The sequence below is a fragment of the Acartia tonsa genome, chromosome 13 (genome assembly GCF_053477335.1).
Source record: "Acartia tonsa isolate MP-2025a chromosome 13, ASM5347733v1, whole genome shotgun sequence".
Taxonomy (NCBI): Eukaryota; Metazoa; Arthropoda; class Copepoda; order Calanoida; family Acartiidae; genus Acartia; species Acartia tonsa.
Genome location: NC_137272.1, coordinates 39,748,702 through 39,774,280, shown reverse-complemented (window position 1 = coordinate 39,774,280; position 25,579 = coordinate 39,748,702). Strand labels below are relative to the sequence as shown.

The window sequence follows — 25,579 nt, the reverse complement described above, 5'->3', positions numbered from 1 at the left end:
GAAAATTCCCCCCCCCCCAAAAAAAAATATTCTGGTGATGCTCATAAATTATGGGCGCAGCACCAGAATTTTATTTTTTTATTTTTTATTTTAAAATTTTTTTTTTAAAAAATACCTCATGGGGCAAAGCTCCTTGAGGCTAGGGGCGAAGCTGCTAGTACTTAATAACCTAACCATTCAAAAACCAATAAAAGTCCCCAAAGTTGTTAAGCCAGCCAATAAGAAAACGTTATTGTAAAACTTTGGGGACTAGTGTAATAAACAGTCCATTGTTCACCTCTCTCTATGCTAGTTCCCAAAGTTTTACAATAACATTTTCATTTTTGTTTGCTTAACATCTTTGGGGACTTTTACTGAATTTTAATTGGTTAGTTAATTTAGTATAGTGTCGAAACGTTTCAACCACTGATGGCAAATTACAGTAGGGGTATTTTTGGGAATGTACATCTTTTATCGGCTATTGTCTTAAACCCATCAGATCCCTGGTGGCGATAAACTTGAATTAAAGTACCTAGAGTTTTTGGACCAGCTAGGAAGGTAATTTCAGTCCAATGTTCCCTACCTCCCTGGGTACAATAAAAGTTGTATACAGGGAGGGAAAAATGGACGAAAAATTAAATAAAGTCTGTCTATAATAACATGAGAAAACAGAATGAGAAGGACAGTAGCACCCTGTAATCGATATCAGAAAGTCCTGAATGTCCATTTAAAACATTTGACGAAGCTTTTTATATCATCTATAATACAAAGTAGCTTGATGTCTGTCCGTCTGTCTGTCCCTTAAGATCTCGGTGACCACTGAACCAATTGGATTCTACTCTTCAGGGTATATACCTATTGGTCCTGTGGTGGTTTTAAGCTATTTTCTTGGGGGGTGGGACACATTGGTTGATGAAAACTGGCATTGTCAAAACTAAACAGCCAAGATTAGTTGTTTATTGCATCTGTTTTTCCAGTTTTGTTAGTCCTGAAGGGGCGAAGGCCCAGACTAACAAAACTGGTGTTCATATTACAAATTTTTACTTTACTATTTGTAGAAAAATGTCTATAATACAATACATTATACAATATATGGTTTAAGTATGGATTAGACGGGTCTGATCCAGCGGATATTAATTGGTTTCGTAGCCATACTGGAAAATCATAAAAAATCATGGACAGAAAGTGAATTGTAGAGTACCATCGCATTTTATTCTTTTTTAGTTAGTATTCGTATCCAGAGAGGGAGGAGACAACTGACTGCTTATTACAATAGTACACAAAGTTTTACAACAATGTTTTCTTATTCATTGGCTTTGGGGATTTTTACTGAATTTGATTGGTTGATTAAATTGTGTTTATAAACGTTGGAACCACTAATTTTAATCTACAGAAGGGGTTATTTAGAGCGTCATCATTATGGATGTGCATTAATTTATCGGCCATTGTCTTATCTCTTTATATCCCTGATATGTTTCATAATTTTATTTGTTAGCTTTACTTAAAGGGACTGTGAACGAGAATATTTCTCATCAGATTATCAAACCTTAACATCATCTCATTAATATAATATCAAATATAGGGCAAAACTGTCTCTCGTTCTTTTAAAACGGCTTTTTCCGACGATTTTTACTATGTCCAAGTTTGGGAAAAAAATTTCCGGACTATATAAATGTGCAGTTAATTGTCTTTTTTTCCTTCTATAGCTAAAACTAAACTTTTTAACATAGTTCTCTATTTTTCCTAACGGTTAAGCTGACTTTTAACAATATCCTTGCTGTAAACCAATGTATAGTTACTTAAAAATTGATAAAATAAGTAATATTTTTATTGAAAACCAAATACATTAACAAGGCAGAAACAGGTTATTTTATTAGTATCCAAGTAACTTTAGATGGCCCATCTCTCGCCCACCTTTAATTACAAATTTGTAAATAATAAAGGTGCAATATTTCTTTATAAACCAGGAATAAGGTATAACGAACAAGGAAATTAATTCGAAAATTGATTTGGGGGGCAAAATAACGCAACCTTTATTAAATTGCCTATTTCAGCTGTCGTTGGGGGGCAAAATTTGTATTTCACAATCGAGAAATTATAGGGTAATTGCGGCATTCTCTTAATATTAAGCTCTATTTGTAAACAAAAAACATATTGATTGCAGACAATAGTTTGTAGGAATAATAAAGAAGGACTGTCCACAAACAGAAAAAAAATTTAAAGAAGATTTCATGTTGAAATCATCATGATCAAAATTCTGACCTCTAACCATTAAGCTATTCTACAATTTTTTTTGTGCTCCTTTAGTGGCGACTCTTTTAGTTTTCTTTCCCATTTTTTGCATCCCAAAACGCTATATATGTACCCAATTTTAGAATATTTAGAGGTTAAAATTTTCAAAGGGCTTTGATCGCCATGCTGTCATATTAAACCTGTCTATAATCAAACAGAAAAAAAAGTTTAGGAATATAGTTAAATATTTTTGTAATTCCTTTTTTTTTCATTTGGACACACCTTACAAAAAAATTCTAGTTTTAGAGATTTATTTTAATAGAAATAATAAATCTAGATGGCCAATCTGGCCTTTCAATCTGTCAAACTGTAAACATTTTTGTTTATTTATACCTTTATACGAACAACAAAAATATTATGTTTTACACTTCATATTATACAAGGGAAGAATTTTTTACATGATACATATACCTAAGCATAGCGTTATCCTAAAAAATGTGTTTTTTTACAGCAAACTAAATAAAAAAATAACTGCCCTTTAACTTTTGCATCAAAATATGTACACTATCTAACCATTTATTGTCTTGTTGTTTCTTTACTTTTTGCCTATTGTCTGATTTTATGATTATGTATCTCTGTATATCTAATATACAGTATGACCCTCAAAAAAGTATATTTTAGGGTATACAGCCCTAATTTCTTAATGTATCATAAAAAATAGCATATGTCCTTGTACTCTGTACATTTCCACACAAACATATATAAAATTTTTAATTTTACCTCCATTAACACCGGAGATTTTTAGAGCTAAAGTTTTGAAAAAGTGACTGAGAAAAAGAATTTTTTTTGTTTCCCACTATTTTTGGATGGTTACATTACGTCTTTCTGGTAACTGAAGAAAGATAAACAAAGAAAAACAAGATAACTAATTATTTCTTTTTTTATTCCACCAAAAAATATAAATTTTTAAAGGCAAAAAATACTACTGAATGAATTGATTATTTGCAAATTTCAGGCTATTTATTTACCATTATTTTTGAAAAGGATCAATTATGACAGTTGCTCCGCCCCCTTTTTTGACATCTCAATCACTTAATAGGGGATTAATTAAGCTTTTTAGACTAAAAAATCATTATAATGTAATTTTATTTCCCTTATAACTTTTTTGTTATTAAAGTTAGGATTATGAAACAAAAAAAATATTCCTGCTATATTCATAAAGATTTATTTGGTTTTTTAATCTAAAACAATTTTGCCTCATATGTAAGTTTTTCAAAATATCATTACACAAAAAAGTCTCAAAAAATATGTGTAAAAAATGCTTTTAACTTAAAACCTAATTTTTTTATTTCATTTTTTTATAAAGTCTCTGCTAGTAACAAAAATAATAGGATTTCTATCTTAATTTTGCCAAAAAGTAAATTTATGTTAAAAGTTACTTTTTGCTCAGTCACATTTTCAAAACTTTAGCTCTAAAAATCTCCAGTGTTAATGAAGGTAAAATTAATTTTTTTATATATGCTTGTGTGGAAATGTACAGAGAACACGGAGATATGCTATTTTTGATGATACATTAAGAAATAAGGGCTGTATACCCTAAAAGATACTTTTTCGAGGGTCATGCTGTAGAAAATCTTTGATGTTAACAACCAATTAAAACTTAACACACACATCACAATAATTGATATAATAAAAAGTGTGGATATATTGACAGGAGAAAATTGTTGTCAATTTGGGTTATTTTTTTTTATTTTAGATAAGATTTATTCTTAAAAGAAGAACAATAATAAATGAATTAAATAAATACCATGCCCATTTAATGTACAGTCAAATTTTATGGATATGGTTATTTTATATGAAAATTTCATCTTTCTTATAGTACTTATTCATTTGTCAGTTTGTTCATCCAGTAGGAGGGGAGGGGTTGGTTTAGGATGTTGAAGGGGGTATCGTTGTTTTAGCCAGATGCAAGTATAATTTTATTAGAGTACATGCAGATCTGGTGAAATATCCATTTAATAATATATCAATTACAATAGTTTGAATGTTTTAGTACTAACAATTGTATCATCTAAAAAACAGGTTTTAAACAAGTATGGTGAAATAGGGTTAAATAATTAATTCGCTTGTTGGTTATAGCTAGCTGTTTATAAACAGTCTGATAAAAGTGTAAACTTATTCTTCAAAGTGGGTTATTTATTGTCCAACACAATAAAAAAGGATATCATTATTTTAAATAACCTATGAGATTCAACCCTTTGTAGACTTTGAGGTATTTTTTTGTCAATAATACAAATTTAAGATAGATCTTTATTACCTAATTACTACGTTATAAAAAAACTAATTGGCAATTTTATATTACAAAATAAATTCCTTAAAAGTAACTAAATTGTTTCAACTATATATGACAAGTTAAATACCCCAACAAACATTTTAAGAAACAAAAACGTTCAGATTTTCCTTGTTTTTTCCTTTTTCCCTCCCAAAATACCATAAAATCAATGCATTATTTCTTGATATTTTTGTTAATAGAACATTTTTGGTTGATCAATGTAGTGAAATGTGCTTAGAAAATGTTACGATTTGATAATCATTTGAAAATTTTTATGTTCACACTCCCTTTAAGTGAAAGCCTTTCATTACATTAAGTTTTAAGTCTTAAGTATGTGTTATAACATATAACATAGGCCAAAGTTAAACTTTATCTGAGAGTGATAGGACAATGGCAGATTGGTTATCACACCTTTTTACATAAAAATGAAATGGTTTTGCAAGGGTAATTAATATTCCATCGTCCTTTACCATTATTCCAAAGTTAATTAAATCTATAAGGCCTTTGAATCTAATTTATTAAGCTATATGAAATATATTTAAATCTATTTTTACAGTTTTAAAGAATCCTGAGATAAGAATTACCTTTACATAAATTCAATCCACCTACAATGAAAGCCAAAATAGACAGGCAAAATTTCTGGATTCTATTTTGTACTTCAGTTTGAATTTTCATTGGTTTGAAATAAATGCACATTTAAAATAACCTTTGTTTATTTTTTGTTATTTATGAATCATTCCAGTAATACAGCAAAGGAATTTTTCAACCATATGATTTCTAAAAAGCTATCTTTGTCTTAAGAAATGCAAATTTTATCTCTTTCCTGTCAAAATTTTTACATGTTTCTACTAATAACTTAGCCAGATTGTTCTTCTGCAGTTATTCTATTCGGCAACCCATCCAACAATCCTGACAGACCAGCAAATGGACAAGTTGATCTTCGACACAAACAAACTGACCATCTATCTACCACAGCACTTCAAGGGGAGGGTGTTTATTCTAGGACCCTTCCCAAGACACATCTCTCAATGCTGTGGTTTGCAAGAACACTCTGTGCTAGACAGCGAAAATCAGAGAATCTCCATGACTGGTTACACCAACCTATTTAACCAATACCTACAGTCAAGCCTGATCCTATCTGACAGATGCGAGTTCCTGGTTTACCAGAACATTTTTGGTAGGAACTTCAACAAACACAGCCTAGTTGATGGAGTACACCTTACAGCTTCAGCCTATAAATCGTGTGCCAACTTTTTCCTGGGAGCTTTTCAGCGGAAACCGAGAAGACAAGCTGTTAATACCTTGAAGATGACAACTTTCAACAGTTATCTGACCGCAAAAGGACTGCTGACCAGAAATGACACCGACAACAAAGAACCAATGGAAGGCGCAATAGATGATGCCATCAATCTAGCAAAATAAACTATTGTAATCTTTTTTTTTAACCTGATTTTATTCGTGCTTTATTCATTATCCTATTATCGTTTTAATTATTTATTTATTTTAATAATATATTTTGATAATAATAATATTCTATTGGCTGATTTAGAGATGGTGTCTCTAAATTTTCACAATTCTTAATAAGTAAAGAATTCTATACCTAAATGTTTAAGAACAAAAAGAAAACAAATAAAACACTAAGACAAGTTAACCAAATTCAAGTCAAATCACAACTGCTGCATTGATTTCACATTAAAGAAAGCCTGCAAGAAATACCACGCTTTAACTGCTGAAAGACTGCCACAAGTAGACTTAATGCCCAAAATTTTAAGCCTTCAGCTTCTATAACAAAAAAAGTTTTAGGCGTTTTAAAATGACATTTATGTGCAATGAAAATTTTGAAAGAATCTAAATGCTAATGTTAGAAAGTTTGAAATTAAACTACGTGGCCTAGAAACAAAATTATAAGCTTATTTTTGGCATAAATTTAGGTTGCCAGTAACTAATTATATTTTTACAATAAAAATATCCATTTCTATAGTCACAATCATTAAAAAAATTAAGTTTAACTCGTGTTATACCAAGTGTACTGTACCCAATCAGAAGGCTGAATCAGCTAAGCAACCAAACACAGCTGAGCTTGTATTAGTTTACCCCTTTGTTTCCTCTATGATTTTTGTTTACAAATGCAATTTAAATCGAATTTTTTTCATAGATTTTGACTATGAAATTTGGTGTTTTTATTTTAAAAATCTAATCAGTTACCAGCAATCTAAGTTTCTGACAAAGATAAAGTAATAATTTTTTGTCTAGGCGACGTAATTCAATATTGTTTTTTCTTTTATGAGCATTGAAAATCTTTCAAAATTTTCATTGTACATAACATGCTATTTTGAAATGCCTATAACTTTTTTGTTATTGAAGCTGAAGACTTTAAATTTGGGGTATTGGGTCTACTTGTGGCAGTCTTTTAGCAGTTAAAGCATGGTATTTCTTGCAGGCGCCCTTTAAGGGTCTCAAAGTTGGACAAAAAATTTTTTTTTTTTAAATTTTTCAGTAGGTGTTAAAGATCGACCTACACAAAAATTGGTAAGACCTAGAACTAATCTGTAAAAACCTTTTTAACTAAGAATTGTTTATACTTTTCAAATTGGTTGAGAACTTTAAAATAGAGTTAATATTTTTTTCAAAAATGACCAGAGTTGGTGGCGGGGCATTTTCAGGTAATTTTGAAAAAAAATTTAAATATGATTTTTAAGGTCAATTTTTAGGTTTTCCAAAATTCAATATGGGCTTTTTAAGAATTAGGCCAAAAAGTGGGTAGGACAGTGTTTTTTCATGAAAATATTTTATTTTTAAAGAAAATTTTTGCAAAAAAATTAAAATTTCACATCTTTAAAAAAATGATTTTTTGACATAGAAGGAATAGTCTAATCCTTATGAATTTTTTTGTGGATAATCCCTCTAATCTAACCTAATTATGTCTGATTGGCTGTTTTTCATAGATTTTTTTTAGGTTGAAAAAAACGTAATTGGTTTAGCCCCCCTGTGGGGTATTAATCGGTAACGACTTTGAGTCCAATTATATCAAACTTCTAAAAGTCCTAGGATAACCTGATAGTCTTTTCCATAAGCTTTCTAATGGTCTTGGTTTTATTAGAAAATATTTTCTTTCTCCAAAAACTGAAAAATTTCCAGTTTAGCCCGCCCTCACCCTAATGCAAGAAAATTTAACTCTTTCATTTTGTACAAAAATAATTAAATATAAATTTTTGATTAATTGTTTATAAGAAAATGATCAAAGTTTTTGTTTATTAGGCTTAAATACCAAATCATGCCTTTTGTTGATAAATTACTTTCAAGCAATCAATCAAAATTTTTGCTATTATCCAAATCATGGTAATTTTACGAAAAAATACTCATAATCAATCAATAAAAATTATTGCTAATTTGGCTCATATACCAAATCATGCTGTATTATGATAAAATACTTATAAGTAATCAATTTGATAGATTGATTGATTAGCCATAGTTTTGTATGGTTTTGACCTGGAGTAGGCTGATACACTTTTCCATAGAAGTAGGGCTTTCAAGCTCCATGTTGAAGCACATTTTGTCTTGACTTGCTCTCATGAAATCTACTCTTACCTTACCCTTGCCGAATATGGCAGATGTCCCAAATTAAGTCACGGTAATGAATGAAGCTCTCCAAAGAAGAGCTTGGGTTAAGGTTAGTACTGTAAGTAAGTGAGTATTGGGTAACCAAACTTACTCAATAATCCCCTTCTTACACAACCAGGGGATGATGCATGATTAATGTTGCGAATGAGAAATTAGAGTCAACCTACAGAGAATTGAACTTGAACTCTCACCACTGTAGCTCAGTGTGCTACAACTAAGCATGACACCCCTACTAAGTAATCAATGAAAATTATGTGGCTTATATATATACAAAATCATACTATTTTTTGATAAATTACTTATAAGCAACCAATGAGAATTATTGCTTATTTGGCTTATATACCAAATCATGCCTTTCTATGTTAAATTTCTTTTAACCCCTTACAGTCGGGCCCCTTGCTGCACCTTAATCGGTCGGGGGGGGGGGGGGGGGGCGTTTAACGCCCCTCCTAATTATCTCAGTTCCTAATAGAGCTAGAGAGCTAAATTTTTTTGTGCAAGTCCCCTGTTTGATAGTGAATTTCCGTCCTTTTATAAGTCTAAGTCAATTTTTGCTTCCTTCACCCTTTTATTTTACAACCTTTTTTTACTAAAAAATTTCAAACGGCTGTAATTTTTTTATTTTTGAAGCTAGAAGATCAAATTTTTTCCAGAAAATGTTTAACTTTATGTAAATTTTACATTAGATATATCAAAATATTAATATCAGCGGCCGCAGCTGTACTTGACAGCTGCCAGCCGCCGCAGTCGGCGTTCGGCGAGAAAACGACGGCGGATCTTTATGAAATTTTAATACGTTATGTAGACTTATAAGAAAAGCTTAAGTTTAAAATTTGAAGTCTCTAAGTCAAAAATTGCGGCCACAGGAGCCTTTTAAAGATTTCTGGAGACCTGGAGGATCATGACCTGCAGGATCATACCTGGAACCTGAAAGTGACTTGAACTCCTGTATTTCATTTAAGGATGTAGTACTAGAGGATATTTTAGTATTTTGGTATGATAAAATGCTTTGTTTTAGTCAAAAAATTATTTTTGCTCTTTACCTGGATGACCCTGCCAGGTTTGCTGGCATCCTGTGCCCGCAAGGATGGAGATATTCGAAAAATTCCAACTCTCAGTTATGTGTCACACCCATACTTAAAAAGTCACGCAGTTTGGGCTCTTTATCGTTCACACACAGAAAATGAGATAGAAAAAACCGGATAGGGGGGCGTATAACCCCCCCCCCCCCGACTGTTAAGGGTTAAGCAATTGATGAAAATTTTGCTCTTTTGGATTATATCGGCCAAATCTTCAATTTTCGTCATAAACTGCTTACAGGAAGGAAGGGATTAAGGGGGGGGGGGAGTTCTGACACATTTGCGTAAACCTGGTGTAAAGGCTTTATCTTTGGACTGAGAGGATAGGTTATTAGGGATAAAATCCTTCTTATATGATGAATTTCCCCCAGATTTAAGATTTTTTGGATAGGCCTCCAGGTTCCGGAGCTCCAGGCCTCCAGGTGGTCTCTCTACAGGTAAAAATGAAAAAAAAAAAATTTTTAAGAGTTAGAAGTCAGCTTATGAGACAAAATATGTATGTTTTTCTTCAAATATGTGAATAACAATCAAAAAGAAGCATATTTTGTTTTATAAGTTAACCTTCAACTCTTCAAAAAAAATCTTATTTTTAATTTTTATCTGTACAGAGACCACCTGGAGGCCTTAAGCTCCGGAACCTGGAGGCCTATCCAAAAAATCTTAAATCTGGGAGAAATTCATCATATAAGAATGATTTTATTCCTAATAACCTATCCTCTCAGTCCAAAGATAAAGCCTATACACCAGGTTTACGCAAATGTGTCAGAACTCCCCCCCCCCTTATTACTCCTCCTTCTTTTTCTTCACTTCAACCGATACAAGCAACTTTTACTATAAATGTCCATTTATTTACTCCATCCACTTTTAACACACAAATCATACCAAATTGTTCAGTAATTTACCACAAAAATGCACAATTAGATAAGTAATTAACCTTTTAGTGCTTACTTACACGGTGAGAGATTACTAGGGAAATATTAAGATGAAATAAATTGAACAAAAAAATTACAAATATATACAATTGAATTAATTAATAAACGACTTTCTTAAAATAATTTTGATTACTCATTTGATACACTTTTAAAAGTATTTTTTTAAATAAACAAAACAACTTTTATAAAAGGCTCTTTGTATGTTTTGTTTAATCAATTAAGAATATACAACAATGTTTAAATTATATATAAAATCTATGCTTTTTTTCACATTTGACATAATTTTAAACTAGTATGGTACATTTCTATTATGTCGATGTTAAACAAGTAATGGAAGATTACAGAAACATAGATATTAAAAATGTAAACCATGATTCCAGTTTCGCCTCTATTGAAAGTGGAATCTTACATTTCAAAAATCATATCGGCGTTGAAGATATCTTCACCAAGAGAGGCAAAAGTGGAATCTTACATTTCAAAAATCGTATCGGCGTTGAAGATATCTTCACCAAGAGAGGGGAAAGTGGAAGGGTAGATTACAGTTTTAGAGGGTCCAAACCATAATCATAGATTATGTTTCTGCTTCTATAAAAATGGATTCAACTCCCTAACTGTCTTACTTTTTCAAGATAAATCAGGAAAAGTTTGACTTTTTGGCTTTCGTGAAGTTTTTAATATTTCTATTTAATTCAAGAAAAACAACTTTTAATATCTAATCTATATTCACAAAATAAAAGCAAAAAAAACACAAAAGGAAATCTATCTATTTATAGGTCTGTCTATCTGTTCATCCATCCATCCGTTGTTCTATCTATCTATCTATCTATCTATCTATCTATCTATCTATCTATCTATCTATCTATCTATCTATCTATCTATCTATCTATCTATCTATCTATCTATCTATCTATCTATCTATCTATCTATCTATCTATCTATCTATCTATCTATCTATCTATCTATCTATCTATCTATCTATCTATCTATCTATTCAGGAGTGATAGCAACTACCACAACAACAACAACCACCACACGGCCCGTGACAACTGCAGCTATCATAGAAACAGCCACTGTGGATATTACAGATGAAAAATTAGATCAAGGCAATTAAAATCTGTTAAAAAATAATGTTTAGTTCGCTAATAATGGATATAATTAACCGCATTTTGAAAATTATTATATAAAGTTATAATGTTTTTATTTTTTAATTAAGATCTCGCAAATCAACTGATTCAGTTCTATAATTTAGGAAAGCTTCATATATCTCCAGGAATTGTTTTAGGCCATTCTATCTCTAAATTTAAGTCCTGGGAATATGGTTTCAGGCTAATTTCTTCTAGCCCAATCTCCTTCCGAATTCAGAACTTCTGGGGGGGTATAGTCCATTTCGTAACAACGCCTCTTAAGGGACGTTTCTTCGTATTTTCACAATAATTTTTCTTCTAGTTCTAGCCCCTCCGGGGGCTCTAACCATTTGCATAACCTTGCGGGGCAATCATCAAACCTAAAAAAAAACTATAAAAAGCTACTAAGGGCGAAGTATTCAGTTTATTTTGAATTAAGAAGAATAAGGTAAGACTTAAATATACCAGGGATAGTTCAACGGTGAAAAATTTCTACCTCTTTTGTTAGTAACAAAAATTTAGAGAAAGAAAAAACCAATTACAATTGATTAAATCACACCTATTTATTGTGCAATATGAAGGGATAGAGACTTATTTACTACAGATTTAAATGTCTAACACTTTTTTACTTTATTGGTATATCTGTAGCGTAAGATTTCAATAACTAATGCACCGATTGCGCTTTTTATTTCAAAGAAATATAGGTTAGGATAGTTTTAGACTATTTCGTTGTTAGATTTAGTGATGATATTTTTTCATTCCTTATAATATTGTTTAAAATTAAGTTCAAATTATTGTTATCTATACGTGGAAATAATGAGCGTAACTGAAATCATTTTAAACCGCGGAAAAATTATATTGTTTTAATCAGATGGTTGTGTAATACTAATATTAAATATAATACTTTAAAAGTACAAATTATTTAAAAATTTTTAAATTTTATATTTCACTTTTTAAGTCCAAGCTTATTTTAATAATTTGGTAATAAAGTATTTATCAAGGATAAAACAATGGCCGATAAATTGATTTATATCTTCAATTATGATACATAAAATCACCCAATCTGTAAATTACAATTAGTGGTTGAAACGTTTAAACACTCAACTTAATGAACCAATCAATCAAAATTCATTGAAAGTCCCCAAAGTTGTTAGGCGCTATTAAAAACTTTGAGGACTAGTGTAATAAACTGCCCAATTAAAAAAAAATATTCTATATCTTTTTATTCTATTCAGTATGTATATCCAAAAATTCTAAGATGCTTAATTTGAAGAAAGCCTTTATAAATTTGTTCAAATTTAAATTTTAAAGGCCGTCATGAAATATATCAATGACGACGGTTTTTTGTTGTCTACACGTTGTAGTTCAAGCAAACCCGTCAAAATCTTTAATTATTAAAAATTACTTTTAGTTGGCTATATATCCCTATAGTCCCCAAAGTTTTTAATAACTTATATAATTTTCTTATCTGTTGGCTTCACAACTTTGGGGACTTATGTTAAATTTTGATTGGTTGGTTATTTTCAGGTCAGCGTCCACACGTTTCAACCACTAGCTAAAAAAGCTTAAAACTTTCAACAACAAAATAAAAATTTAAAGAAATTAAAATTTTGAATGTGTAATGTATAAATCGTTTATACATTCAAATTTTGAAATTTTTTTGGCTAGAAGTAAATATTGAGATAGGACGAGGAAACACCGAGAAAATTGTGTACACATTCGGAAATTCAAATTCAGCTCATCTATGAGAACGCTCTTTATAAAAACAAGGATGACACCATACACATCAGTAGCAAAACACAATAGACAAACAGACAAAGTGAGTTATAGATCAGTTGATCAGTTGTCATACATAACAAAGAAAATAATGAGAGTGATTATGCAAAAACTCAAATAATGGTAGTGCCTCTTGAAGCATGACTAGACTGACGTACAGACAAAGTGAATTATAGAGTAGCTTCAATACTTAATAAAGAAAATATTCTTGGTATTTTATTTTGAAGGAATTTTCATCGATAATAAGATATTTTTCTTACAATAGAGGGTTATTTATAAAGAATATTAAGTTTCGTATTTTTTCCCCTCATATTTCAATGATTTTCATTTATTTCGCCCTTAGTCTTTGAGGGCTTTGCTTCAAAAGCGGTAAATTAAATCCCAACACAAAAAAAAAGTTTATACTTTCGTATAAATTTAAAACATTTGCGTCACACTTTTGGACGTACATACATATTCTAATTATTGAATAGTTTCGCTACTAATATAGAAATGTATTTAAAAACTGATCGCGTTACGTTTGTCTTTTTAAAGCGTATATGTATATCATTATATACGAAGAAGGGTGAGGCTTTTTTTTTGAGAAATAAAGTAGAATTTTCATAGAACTAGATTTATTAGTTAGTTAAGAATTTTAAATATCCATGTATGCAGTAATCAATGGCCTAAATTGGGTTTTGATAGAGGGCGTGAAACGCACTAGATATACATACTTTTCACCTCCCTTAAACCCAAATCGAGAGTGGTGTAGGGGGTTGTATTCGCCTCCCTATTCTTGCCAGGGGGTCGGTAACTATAAATAAATTGACAACTTTATAATTGGTAATAACAAACTGTATAACGAGATAACAATGACTTTAGAAAACTTCATTTAAAATAAAATCATACATATATTTCTTTGGGGTGGTTTTAGGCGCTCTATGAAACTGTGACTAAATTGATACGTGTTTTTAGTATGATGTATTTAGGGACATATTTTCAAACATGTAAAATCTAATCCTGTGTAAAAATATTTGTTTACCAAAATCTATTAAGGGAAAGGACAATAGTAGTTAAACTTTTCTTTATTTCATCTTTCCCCACAATTAGGGGATGTCAAAGACATTTGACGCACAAGAATTTAAACATATCCCCATATTATAGTAAAACACTTGAGGGAGAAAGGGTTAAATAACTGTATTTCCCTATCGCAATGACCTCGTGCCAACTCTTAATTGAGTCTTTAAAATAAACCAATGGTAACGGATCTGTAACACAGCCAAGTAGTAGAAAGATTTTGCTAGCAGACGAAAAAGGTGATTGATAAAGGGGGTAGGTAGTTTATTTATCTCTACTGTAAATCTGTTATCCCAATAACTTAAATGATAAAACTACAATTCTGAAACGCTAGAAAAGTCTTAATAACTGGCCCTGTCTGTGTGGATGCGTGTTTAGGGGCAAAATACGCATTTTATATTAACACAAAGAAGCGTAAACTATTTATCAACGGACAAGGGTGACGAAGGTCGCTAATTTTAACGTTTACGACGGATTATCATTTAGTAAATTTGGTAGTTGTTTAAATTTTAATTCAGGGTCCAATTTTTTTCAGAATGTATTTTAAAAATATGGGTTTTCCTTGATTTTTAGAAATAACTAATTAATAATTAATTAAGTGTCTTTTACCTGTTAATTCAATATTGACTTGATGACCATTTTACTAATATTCCAAATTTTTATCTTCATTGTATCCAATTTATTTTAGAAAAGAAAAAAAACCGTAAATTCTACAAAATTCTGACATCCATAATATCATTTAATAGTATTAGGGGACAGAAATAAGGTTTCTTTAGAATTAAAAAAAAGGAGTCTATTATAGCTTAAATTTATTACCCATTTTATATTTTAGCAGGGAAGAAGGGACAACGTGCTATAAATGATACTGCCACCAGAGTTTATAAACTCGTTTTGACATTTGTCAGCTTGTGATTTTAAAAATTTTATCTGAATTGAGTTGTTAAAAGTAAAGAAGTGTCCAAACTTTTTCTCTTAAATACATATAAGGAATGATTTGGCTGTCATAATTGGGGGGTAAATTCATTTATCGTCCATTGTTCCAACACTGTTTTTTTTAGAATTTTTTATTCTTTCACTGAGAGCGTGTTTTTCTTTTCTCATTTCCTTCAGGCACCTAATTTTAAATTTTAGAACAATCCTTTATGTTATCATTACATCAATGATCCCAACTCCTAATTTAAGGTTTACATTAATTTTTACAGTTTTAGCAACCTATAAAATGGTGGTCCCAAAAATGCCTTGTATGTTCTCAATTAAATGTTTTTTGCAGAAATTAGTTGTTATTTATTTAAACTAGCAGCTACGCCCCTTTTATATAGGTGCGTTGTATTAGAAGAGCTAGGAAAGTTCAAAAAAAGCCTAAAACCACGATAATACTTAAATCTAAACACTAAGATAGCCTAAAAACCATCCAGGGACCTATTTTTAGCTTCAATCAAATGGGGAACCCAATCGGTTCAATATTTTTTGAAATCATTAGCTTTACAAAAAAAAACCTTACTACTTAGATGTAAAACTTTTATTGACCTTAAAGGCTACTTTCAAAGTGAATTAATTTAACCTAACAAATAAGAAATATGCTTATACGAATTTAGGGTGGAAGGGAGGGGTGTGCCATTGATAATACTGACAAAATATAGGATTTTAATTTTAAGTTTTTAACTGCATTATTTACACTATTTAGTACAATAGGAGTTGATACAATATTACAGGCATAGCAAGGACGTTTATGTCAAAAATATAAATAAATATTTATAAAATAAAATAAAAATAAATACAAAAATGAATGTTTTTTATTTAATTATTTGCCCCAAACTTTCAATCATTCAAAAACATCATTGTTCAGAAAAAAGTTTATTATTTACAATATTTAAAAAAAAAGCCATGATGACGTTGCTTTGGATAATCTTTTTCCCGCCTAAAATTTTAATTTGCATGTGTTGTAAAAACATCATTTAATGTACTAAATATTTGAGAATAAAAACTTCTTTCTTTTGTTTGAATGAGCTAAAATTAGGTTTTTTGCTAGCATTAGCTTAAATCAATTATGTATATTGTAAATTTGTTAGGCTCAATTGTTTTATAGCTATAGGCACAAATAGAGCAGCTACAGTATTTTATTATCTGTTATCCTTATAATAAGTAACAGGATGTCTGTTTGTCTGTGTGTATGTTTGTACCGAAGGATCTCGCTAACCGCTGAACTGATAGGGTTCTCCTTTACAGGGTAGCTTCTCATAGGTCCCGGGAAAGTTTATAACAATTTTCTTGGGGGATGGGACACCCCCAACCCCCCCCCCCCCAAAAAAAAAAAGATTTAAACTAAAATTTAAAAAGTGGGGTCGACTAACCCCAGCCCCCCTCCCAAAAAAATTATCCCCCCCACAAATATTTTTAAAATTTTTCTTTTAAATCTAAAATACGAAAAAATTGGTTGATCAAACCTTTTGGGGTATTGCATAAAGTAGAAAGGTTTTTTTTGTTGTTGCTTAAGATTTCGAAAAGTTAGCAGATTGTGTTCTCCTAAGTTTTACATACGACACGAGATGGTTTTACGCTATATTTCTGCCCTACTCTGTTCTACCCTTATTAATACAAAGTTCCTAGATGATAGGGACGCAACCGCTGGCTAAGTAAGAAAGGACTTAAGTAGATTTCTTAAGTAAGTGAAAGCACCAATAGATAGATACTTTTAAAACGATAAAGTGTACATTTGTCTTTCTAGTATTTGCATTGCGAAAATTTATTCTTTTTAGTAAGGGAACTATTAAAGAAATGCTTGATACAACCATAAAAACGATTGGAGATAAGATCTGTTAAGCCCCATTTCCATAAATTATTTTTTGAAAAAAATCTAAAACAATTGCAGGGGCAGTTTGTTGCAGTTTTTTGTTATGACATTAGGTCAAGTTAGGTTTAATTGGGTTAGTTAGGTTCTTATCTTAAAAACTAAAAAAAATCGAAAGGAAAATGTTCTTTTTTAAAAGCCCTGTCTAGGCTTTTCCATCGTAACTTTTACTATAACCTTTTTTGAATATGTGTGCAGAAATTTTTATTAGGATATGTTCGCACAAATTAACCAATATTTTAATTAGTAATTGATTATTTTCATTAACTGATAAGCACAAATTTGTCGACTAAATAGCATATAGCATTAAACAATATGATATATGTATAATCGTCATGTATATATCAAAATACTGTTATTACTTTGTATAGCTGTCTATAGTGCCCTAGCAAAATGGGGATAAATGCCATTGCTTTTAGCCTACATATTCTATTGACGTCAGGATATACTTTATACCCCATCTCTTTTCTAGAGGGTTTCTTTTCTCCTTCCCTTTCCCCTTCCCTCTACTATGACGTCAATAGAATAGGTAGGTCAAAAGCGATTACATCTATCCCCATTTTCTTAGGGTAATAAACACTAAACACTAAAGCTACTTACTTTGTCGACTAAATGGCTTCAATTTAAAGTAGCAAATGCTGACATATTCTCGAATTTCTTATATTGTTGTAATAACAGGACTAAAGTTTAACTGGCAATGAAGGAACACTTATCCCTTTTTGAATAGGCCCTCTGGTGGGCCTATACAAGATGTAAGGCTTGCGACTTTTCAATGCAGATTTATGGAGAATGTGCCGATAAAATCACAATCCTGCATATTGTAGGTTAGCTGAGGGCAATAGATCGATTAACAGACAGGTCTACTTTAATACCCCAGGAAGGAGGGAGGGGATATTTGACTGCAAATAAAAGAGCTGTATAACTATCATTTGTTGGCTTTGAAACTTTGGAGACTTGATTGGGTTTTAAATCCTGCAATATACCAATTAATTCACCAATATCTTATCAATCTACAAAAGGGTTAAGTTGATTTATCATAATTGGGGGTGTACAAAAATAAATCTTCCAATGTCTTATCACTTAAGATCCCTTTTAACTAAGATAGGATAAAAGACAAACCAAATTATATAGACAGAGAAATAAAAAATATAAAAATGTATACTTAGTTTTTCAGAGCAGCTTTATATGGCCCAAATCATCTCCCTAGGTGCTTTGACCCCCATCTATCCTCATTGGCCCCAAGATTTAATAAAAGGCCTTGATTATGATACTAACTTTAATGTGTGTGTGTGTATAATATTATTATGTATTTTCTATTCAGTTGAATAAGAGAGAAAGAGGGTGGTTTCCTTTAAAGTCCCTAGTCGAGCACAAATCCCCCCGTCAAATTTTTAAAAATCTAAATGAAAATATTAGGGTGAGGTAGTTTTTATTTGTTTGTTTATTACTTTAGGTTAGGTTAAATTGGGTAATGGTTAGCCTGCAGAGTTAGACATAGAAAAAAAATACCCCTCTTTTTTTATTTATTTCCAAATAAAAGGGGGCGGGGGAGGTCGGGGCTCGGTAGCACTTTTAGGGAAAACACCAGAGAGAGAAACTTATATATAGGTTAAGCTATAAAAATTGGAAAGAATTTTAATGAATATAATAGATTTAAAATCTGCATAAAATTTTAAGGAATTTTTATAAAATTTGTTTTTTTGTAATTCTTTATCTATAAGCGCAAATACAAATTAAGTTAAATAATTTTGACATCTGTGATTGGTGGATTGAAAACTATCTGCGCCCTGATTGGAGAAGCTTAAGTGACGTACATCATTCAACCAATTAGAGCGCAGTTAGTTTCCAATCCACCTATCCTATTGGTCAAAATTTATTAACTTAAATTGGATTTGCGCTTTTAAATAATGAATTATATAAAAAACGAATTTTATAAAAATCCTTAAAATTTTATGCAGATTTCAAATATATTATATTCAGTAAAATTCTTTCCAATTTTTATAGCTTAATATAGGTGCTAAATGTCCTATTTTACAAGTAAAACACATATGACCCAACCGATATAAAACCTACAGATTTAATTTGAGCAGCTACGCTATATCTAAAACAGCTGATTAGAATAGTTATTTCTCGCATCGTATTATAATCAGCTTTCCGCGGATATAGAATGTACAATTATAAGATTAAAACTAGTTTTTTTAGCCCCGAGGTGCCGGAGGCACCGGCTAAAAAAACTGGTTTTAATCTTATGATTGTACATTTCTATATTCGTAGAAAACTGGATATTATACGATGCTAGACATAGTTTTTTCGTATGGATGAGAACCGGTTCCTATCTACCGGATTCGAATGAATACGAGAAAACATTTTATCACATTTAATGTGAGAATGTTGCTATTATCATATTCAAAATAAATGCTGTAATAAGCTTTAAAATATTTAAACACTAGTCTCTCATTGGACACAAAATGACGTCCAATAAGAAAAAGGAATAAAAATATTGGAAAGAAAATTATTTTATTTCAAAATTAATTCTTGGCATTTTGGAATAAAAAATATAGGGGAAAGAAAATTATTTATTTCAAATTTATTTCTGGTCTTGAAATAATATTCATTATTTTATTTTAATTCGAGTGTCAACCAATAAGAAATAGGCATGCTGTTTTAAAAGTTTGGAATAAAAATTATTATTTTTTGTAAATTCCTTTTTTCAGAGTATAATATGAGAATAAATTTTCCAACATCATTATTGATTTCTAATTTAACATTTCATACAGTGGGTAATATTTATTTCAACATTTTTTGTCATTCAAAATCAAGTGTCACAAAAATAATAATATTTAACATAAAAAAGAAATTTTTACAATAATTTTGTTTTCTTTATTTGTTGAAGATTTAAGCCCAAGCTTTTTCTGAGGGGGGAGACCCCCCTCAACCCCCCCTCTCCTGAGGGGGGAAACCCCCCTCGACCCCCCCCCCTGACACCCTGTTCTTTAAATCTTTCATTATTTCTGTAATTTATTCTAACTATCTTATAAATTTCAAAACATGAGATAAAAAGGAAATAATTTGCTGTACATATTAAAACATGATTTTTAATTTAAAATACAAGATTATTTTTTCCTATATGATATGTTAAATTTAAATACAGGAATAATTTTGTACTGTTGAATTGAAGAAATAAATGCTGTACATTAGAGTGGCTTGATTTTCAATGATTTTCTAATTTTAAATGTGCTACATACACTTTCTGTCTGAACATCATATAAGAGACCAAAAAATAAAAAGAAAATATTTTGAATAATGGGGAGGCTCGCTGATGCATGTAAACTTTTAGAAAGACACTTGTGGGGAGAATTTTTTTTTTTTTTTTTTGGGGGGGGGCAATTATTTTTCTTTCAAAGTATAGCTTTATGCACCTTCTCAATTTTGTCTTGGAGAGTAGAATAAGAATAAAAAATCTGTTTTTAAAACTATTGATCCTAGCAAGAAAAATCCATAAATAAATTTAAAAACCAAGAGATTTTACATTTAATTTAAGATTTTTCATGCTTAAATGAATATTTTTTAAAACCAATTTGATATTCTTATATTAATCAACAAGACAAATTCAAAAAGATGCATAAAGCAATACTTTGAAAGAAAAAAAGTTGCACCTCCAAAATAAACTTCTAAAATTTTTAATGCATGGGAACACCTTCCCCCCATTTCCCCTCAAGGACAAAAATCAATTTTTTTATATTTAGGTTTCTTATATGACGTTTAACCTGTAGATGTTGATTACAAATTCAATGTCCAAAATTGATCCACTCTACTGTACACTGTTATAATTTAATATTTGATGTGATAGCCTGATATCTAGTTGCCGAAAGTGTACGCAGTTTCCTGAGTGTTTCCTCATCCTAGCTCAATATTTACTACTAGCTAAAAAAGCTTCAAACTTCAAAAAAAAAAAATCAAAATTTAAAAAATTCAAATTTATAATGTATATTGTATAAATCGTTTACACATTCAAATTTTGATTTTTTTAAGGGAAGTTTGAAGATTTGTAGCTAGTAGTAAATATTGAGCGAGGATGAGGAAACACCCAGGAAACTGCGTACACTTTCGGCAACTAGATATCAGGCTATCTTTGATGTGGGTATAAACATTAGACATAGATGGTCAATCTGACCCCATTTTTTTCTTAAAAAGAAACCTTTGTTCACTTTTTGTTGTATATGAAATACAGCCCTATAGGCAACATTATTTGCAACTAAATTTTGCAATGATATAATTTTTAGAAAGATAACTTTATTATAAGAAATTAAATTATTTATAACTAACTTATTATATGTTGTGTTATACGCTTCACATTATATGATGGAAGAAATATTTTCTTCAAAAATTTCACCCAAGGAAAGCTTTAACCTAAGATATTCAACAATTTATAGCTGACACATAATGTAAACAAAATTCCCTTGTGCTGTCTCTAGGTTATCTCTATTGTATAAATGAACGTACAAAAGAGGAGGAGAGAGAGAAGGAAATAGACAGAAAAGTGAGGGAGGGGGGAGGGGGAAGAAATATAGAGAAAAATAGACAGAGAGATTTATTGTTCACCCTTAGATGATGTAAATTTTTTGATAGACTTTTTTGAATTTAAGAAAAAGATAGAGAATGAGACAAAACCAAGTATCATATTTTATTAATATTGCTTATACAAGAAAGGTCATTCAAAATTATTTCACCAATATTAAGGTCAAGTGACAAAAATTTAAATTTTCACCTACTTCGCCCCCAGAGGTGGCAATAGTAGAAGGAAAATTCAAATTTTGATCACATGACCAAAATTGTTGAAATAATTTTAATATCCTTTCTAGCATTCACAATATTACGAAAATATGATAAATAACTATTACTCATAAATATCCTTTTATATGTGCAGCAATATGAACGGTTGGACGGACAAAGTAATTAACAAAGCAGATACTCTTTCTTCTTTAAATCTTTCTCGGATAAAGGAGTCTATCTTTTATAGCAGTCCATAAAATTACATAATTTCCACCTGACGGACAGACAAAGTTATTGACTAGCTTCGCTACTGAATATAAGTTGAAGAAATACAAAAATTTAATCTGATATTATAATTGGCTTTCAAATGTATTATATTCGATTATTATAATCTTTCTTTACAGGTTTGTTCATTTTTAGATAAAAAGAAATTTTGAAAATATGAAGTCTATCTACATTTAATGTCAGTCCGTACGTCAGTTCTTGCCTAACGGATTGTTCTTTTGGTATATATATAATTCTATCGATTTCAAATAAGGCATGATGATTCCTGTAACAGTTTGATACAATTTAGAAAATGTAGCAATCCTGAAGAAATAAACTATTTTGTCAATAAATGATTATTATGAATTGTGGAAAAGTTTTATGCAAAATTATTGTGTAGTATTTATTAGTAAATTATCGTTGTTATTAACCAATAATAGGATATAAATAGATTAAAATCTCGAGAAAGCATAAACTCATAATTTTTATCCGGAAAATTTTAACATGGAAAAAACGATAGTTAAATAATTCTTAAATCAATTTCTATTTCATAGTTTTAAACTTTATCAAATCAGCCTTTTTATTGAGCCTTACTAATTTGTTTGTATACAGTGACAGGACAATGAGCAAAAAATAACTTACAAACTTAAATTATGATGAAAAAGGTACTCCTTTGATAGAATAAAACTATTTATAGAAAAGTTTAGAGAATTCTCTAATTTATCTATTAATAAAGGAATTGCATTTACGATAACTTGGGAAATACGAGATTTTTTTTATAATTGCAATATCATTTCATCCCTGAATTTATATGATCACAAATATAGCTTCCATTTGACAATCCATAAGTCCATGAACCCAAAACAGATTAGTTGTCAAAACTAGAAATTATTAATGGTCCGGCTTAGAAAAAAATATTTAATTCGAGTATTTTTAGGTGCGAAGCTACTCTACAAGTCCTAAGTTTGTCTGTCATTAAACAAAATTGATAGGTATTATATCAGAAAAAGACTAGAAAATATCATTAGTAGATTGTTACGTGGTGAATTCATATTTTTTGTATCAATGCTTATCCTGTTATATAAAGCAGTAAGTTTTTTTTCTGTAGTTTCACGATTTCAATTACGACTGAACCTATTGAGTTCTCTATCTAAGGGTAGCCTCACATAGTTTGTGTTGGTTTTAGGCTATTTGAAATTAAGTCTTAAGATGGTTTTAGTCTTTTTTACTGCCCCATCCATACCCCTTTGAATATAGCCCCTTTGCTATGGGCTATGTTATGGGCTTTTATATCTACAGGGCTCTGTTCTATCATTTAGGACGTCCAGACAAAAGTAAATTATAGAGTAGCTACGCTACTAAAATACAAAATTTATAACCCCTTGATCTGCAACGCGTGACCCAGACAGTAAACTTAAGAAAATATTTTGGAAAACTTTCTGAGAAATTTTGAATTGAGATCTTAAACTCAAATATACAAATCATTTGATTATGTTCTTTAAAATTCAACTTGAAGGGCGGATTTTTAGGCATGTGTGTATATAGGATCGAGTTTTTATAAATTTAGGCTACTTTTTAATGATTACCCTTGCTAAGCACTGTATCTATAGATACATATATAGATAGATAATTGTCATTGATCGCATTGTATTATAGACAATTTTCTGTAGGTATATAAATTAATAAACATAAGAGTAACTCCTGTTTTGTAGGCTCTGAGGGGCCAAAAGCCCGGGCCAATAGAAGAGGGATTAATCACACAATCGTGAAAACTGTTCATAATATGAAACGATACATGTTTTTTTATCCATATGGCACAGAACCAGTTTTAATCCACTGGATATGAATGGGATTCGGCGACATACTGGAAATATGGATAAGATTGAAACACAAATAGACAGATGGACAGACAAAACTTCGATGGATAGACAGACGAACTAACAAACAAACTAATTAAAGAGTTAATAAAATTCGCCCATCAATACCCCTGAAAAATAATAAATAACCCCAAAAAAATAGATCCAGTTCTAGAAACTGAAATTTCAAATAAACCAAAAAAAACATTCAATAACATACATTTTTGCCCAGGGGTAAGGTAGTAAGAAAAGTGTACTTTTGTAGAATTTTTTTTTAATTAAACAAATATAGACAATTTTGCCAGGGATTTCAGGGGATAAGACAATGGATGATAAATTTAAATGCATCCCCAAGTATTATAAAGACGATTTCTCCTTCTCTAGATTAAAATAATGGTTGAAAAGTTTAGACACAACTATTTTGAAATCAACCATTAAAAATGTAATAGAAGTACCCAAAGTTTTTTAGTCAACGAATATTATAAAGAAGTTACAAAACTTTGGGTACCATCGTAATTTACAATGTCCAAATTTTAGTCCAAATATTTATCCCTTTTTCTCCTAAATGGCCTAAAAAAAATAGTCTTAAGGATAATTTGTTACCAAATTTCTTTAAAATACGTCTTAGATCTCATTTGACAGCCATTGATAATGTTCTTTTTTCTGTAGCGCAGCTACTATATAACTCTAGTTCGAGCCTCGACCACAAAAGACATTTCAAACAGGGATCTAAAGGGATAAGACAATGGCCGATAAATTGATGTATATCCCATATGATGATACACAAAATTACCTCATTTGTAGATTGCAATTATTGGTTAAAAATGTTTGGAAACCAAATATTTAATAAAAGTCTCCAAAGTTGTTAGCAAACAATTAAGAAAACGTTATATAAAACTTTGGGGATTAGTGTAATAAACATCTTAATGTCCCCCTCATCCCTGAATTTTAAATGTTACCTACTGCTGCTATGCCAGGCCAATAATAGTAAGTTTATGGGTTTGCCTTAACCGAAAAAAAACAATTATTACCATGCACAGTAAGAACTTATGGACAAAGTTCATACAATAAAGGGTTTGTTGTATATTTAATGTTACTCATACCTCATTGTTTATTTTTGCTATAGACACACAGACAGACAACCTATTACTTCATATTATCTAGTTTGGGCAGGATTTACCTTCGATTAAAATAAAAATGATCATCTAGCAAAGCCAGAGTAACACTTCTATATATTAAAAATATATTAGGTTAAGTAACATCAACAGACAACCAACGCTTTAATTGTACGTCTTACGACTGTTTTGGGGGCCAATGCATTCCCCCTACTCTCACTATTAAAGTCACGTGACAAACATGGCAACAGTATGTACCATTTTTAACGTCTCTATTATGGCACGGTTTTTATATCACTCGAACCCGATACCTCTTCATATAAGGTTAAAATTACTAAAAGCAGATTTTAATAAATAAACCATCTAGAATCAGATTTTCCAATGATGACCACCGCATCTTCAAACTTCCCAGCTATTTCATCTACTATTAAAACAAAGGAAAAATAACATTTTTTATTAAAATTTTTTAAAAATTATATTTTTAATTTTCTTTATTTATTATTTATCTCTCTTCCTGTCTTTCTCTCTATCTCTCTCTCTCTATCTCTTACTCTCTCTCTCCCTCTCTCTATCTCTCTTTCTCTCTTTCTCT

General features: G+C 30.4%; 1 protein-coding gene across 1 annotated transcript in view; it reads left to right on the top strand.

Annotated features, from left to right (window-relative positions):
* LOC145335304 (uncharacterized) overlaps window positions 1-25,579 on the top strand; it is a 60,528-nt gene that overhangs the window by 28,862 nt on the left and 6,087 nt on the right. Inside the window, exon 10 of the mRNA XM_080181040.1 lies at window positions 11,171-11,278. Within this exon, the coding sequence (XP_080037166.1) occupies window positions 11,171-11,278 (108 nt within the window). The remainder of the gene's footprint in view (window positions 1-11,170; window positions 11,279-25,579) is intronic.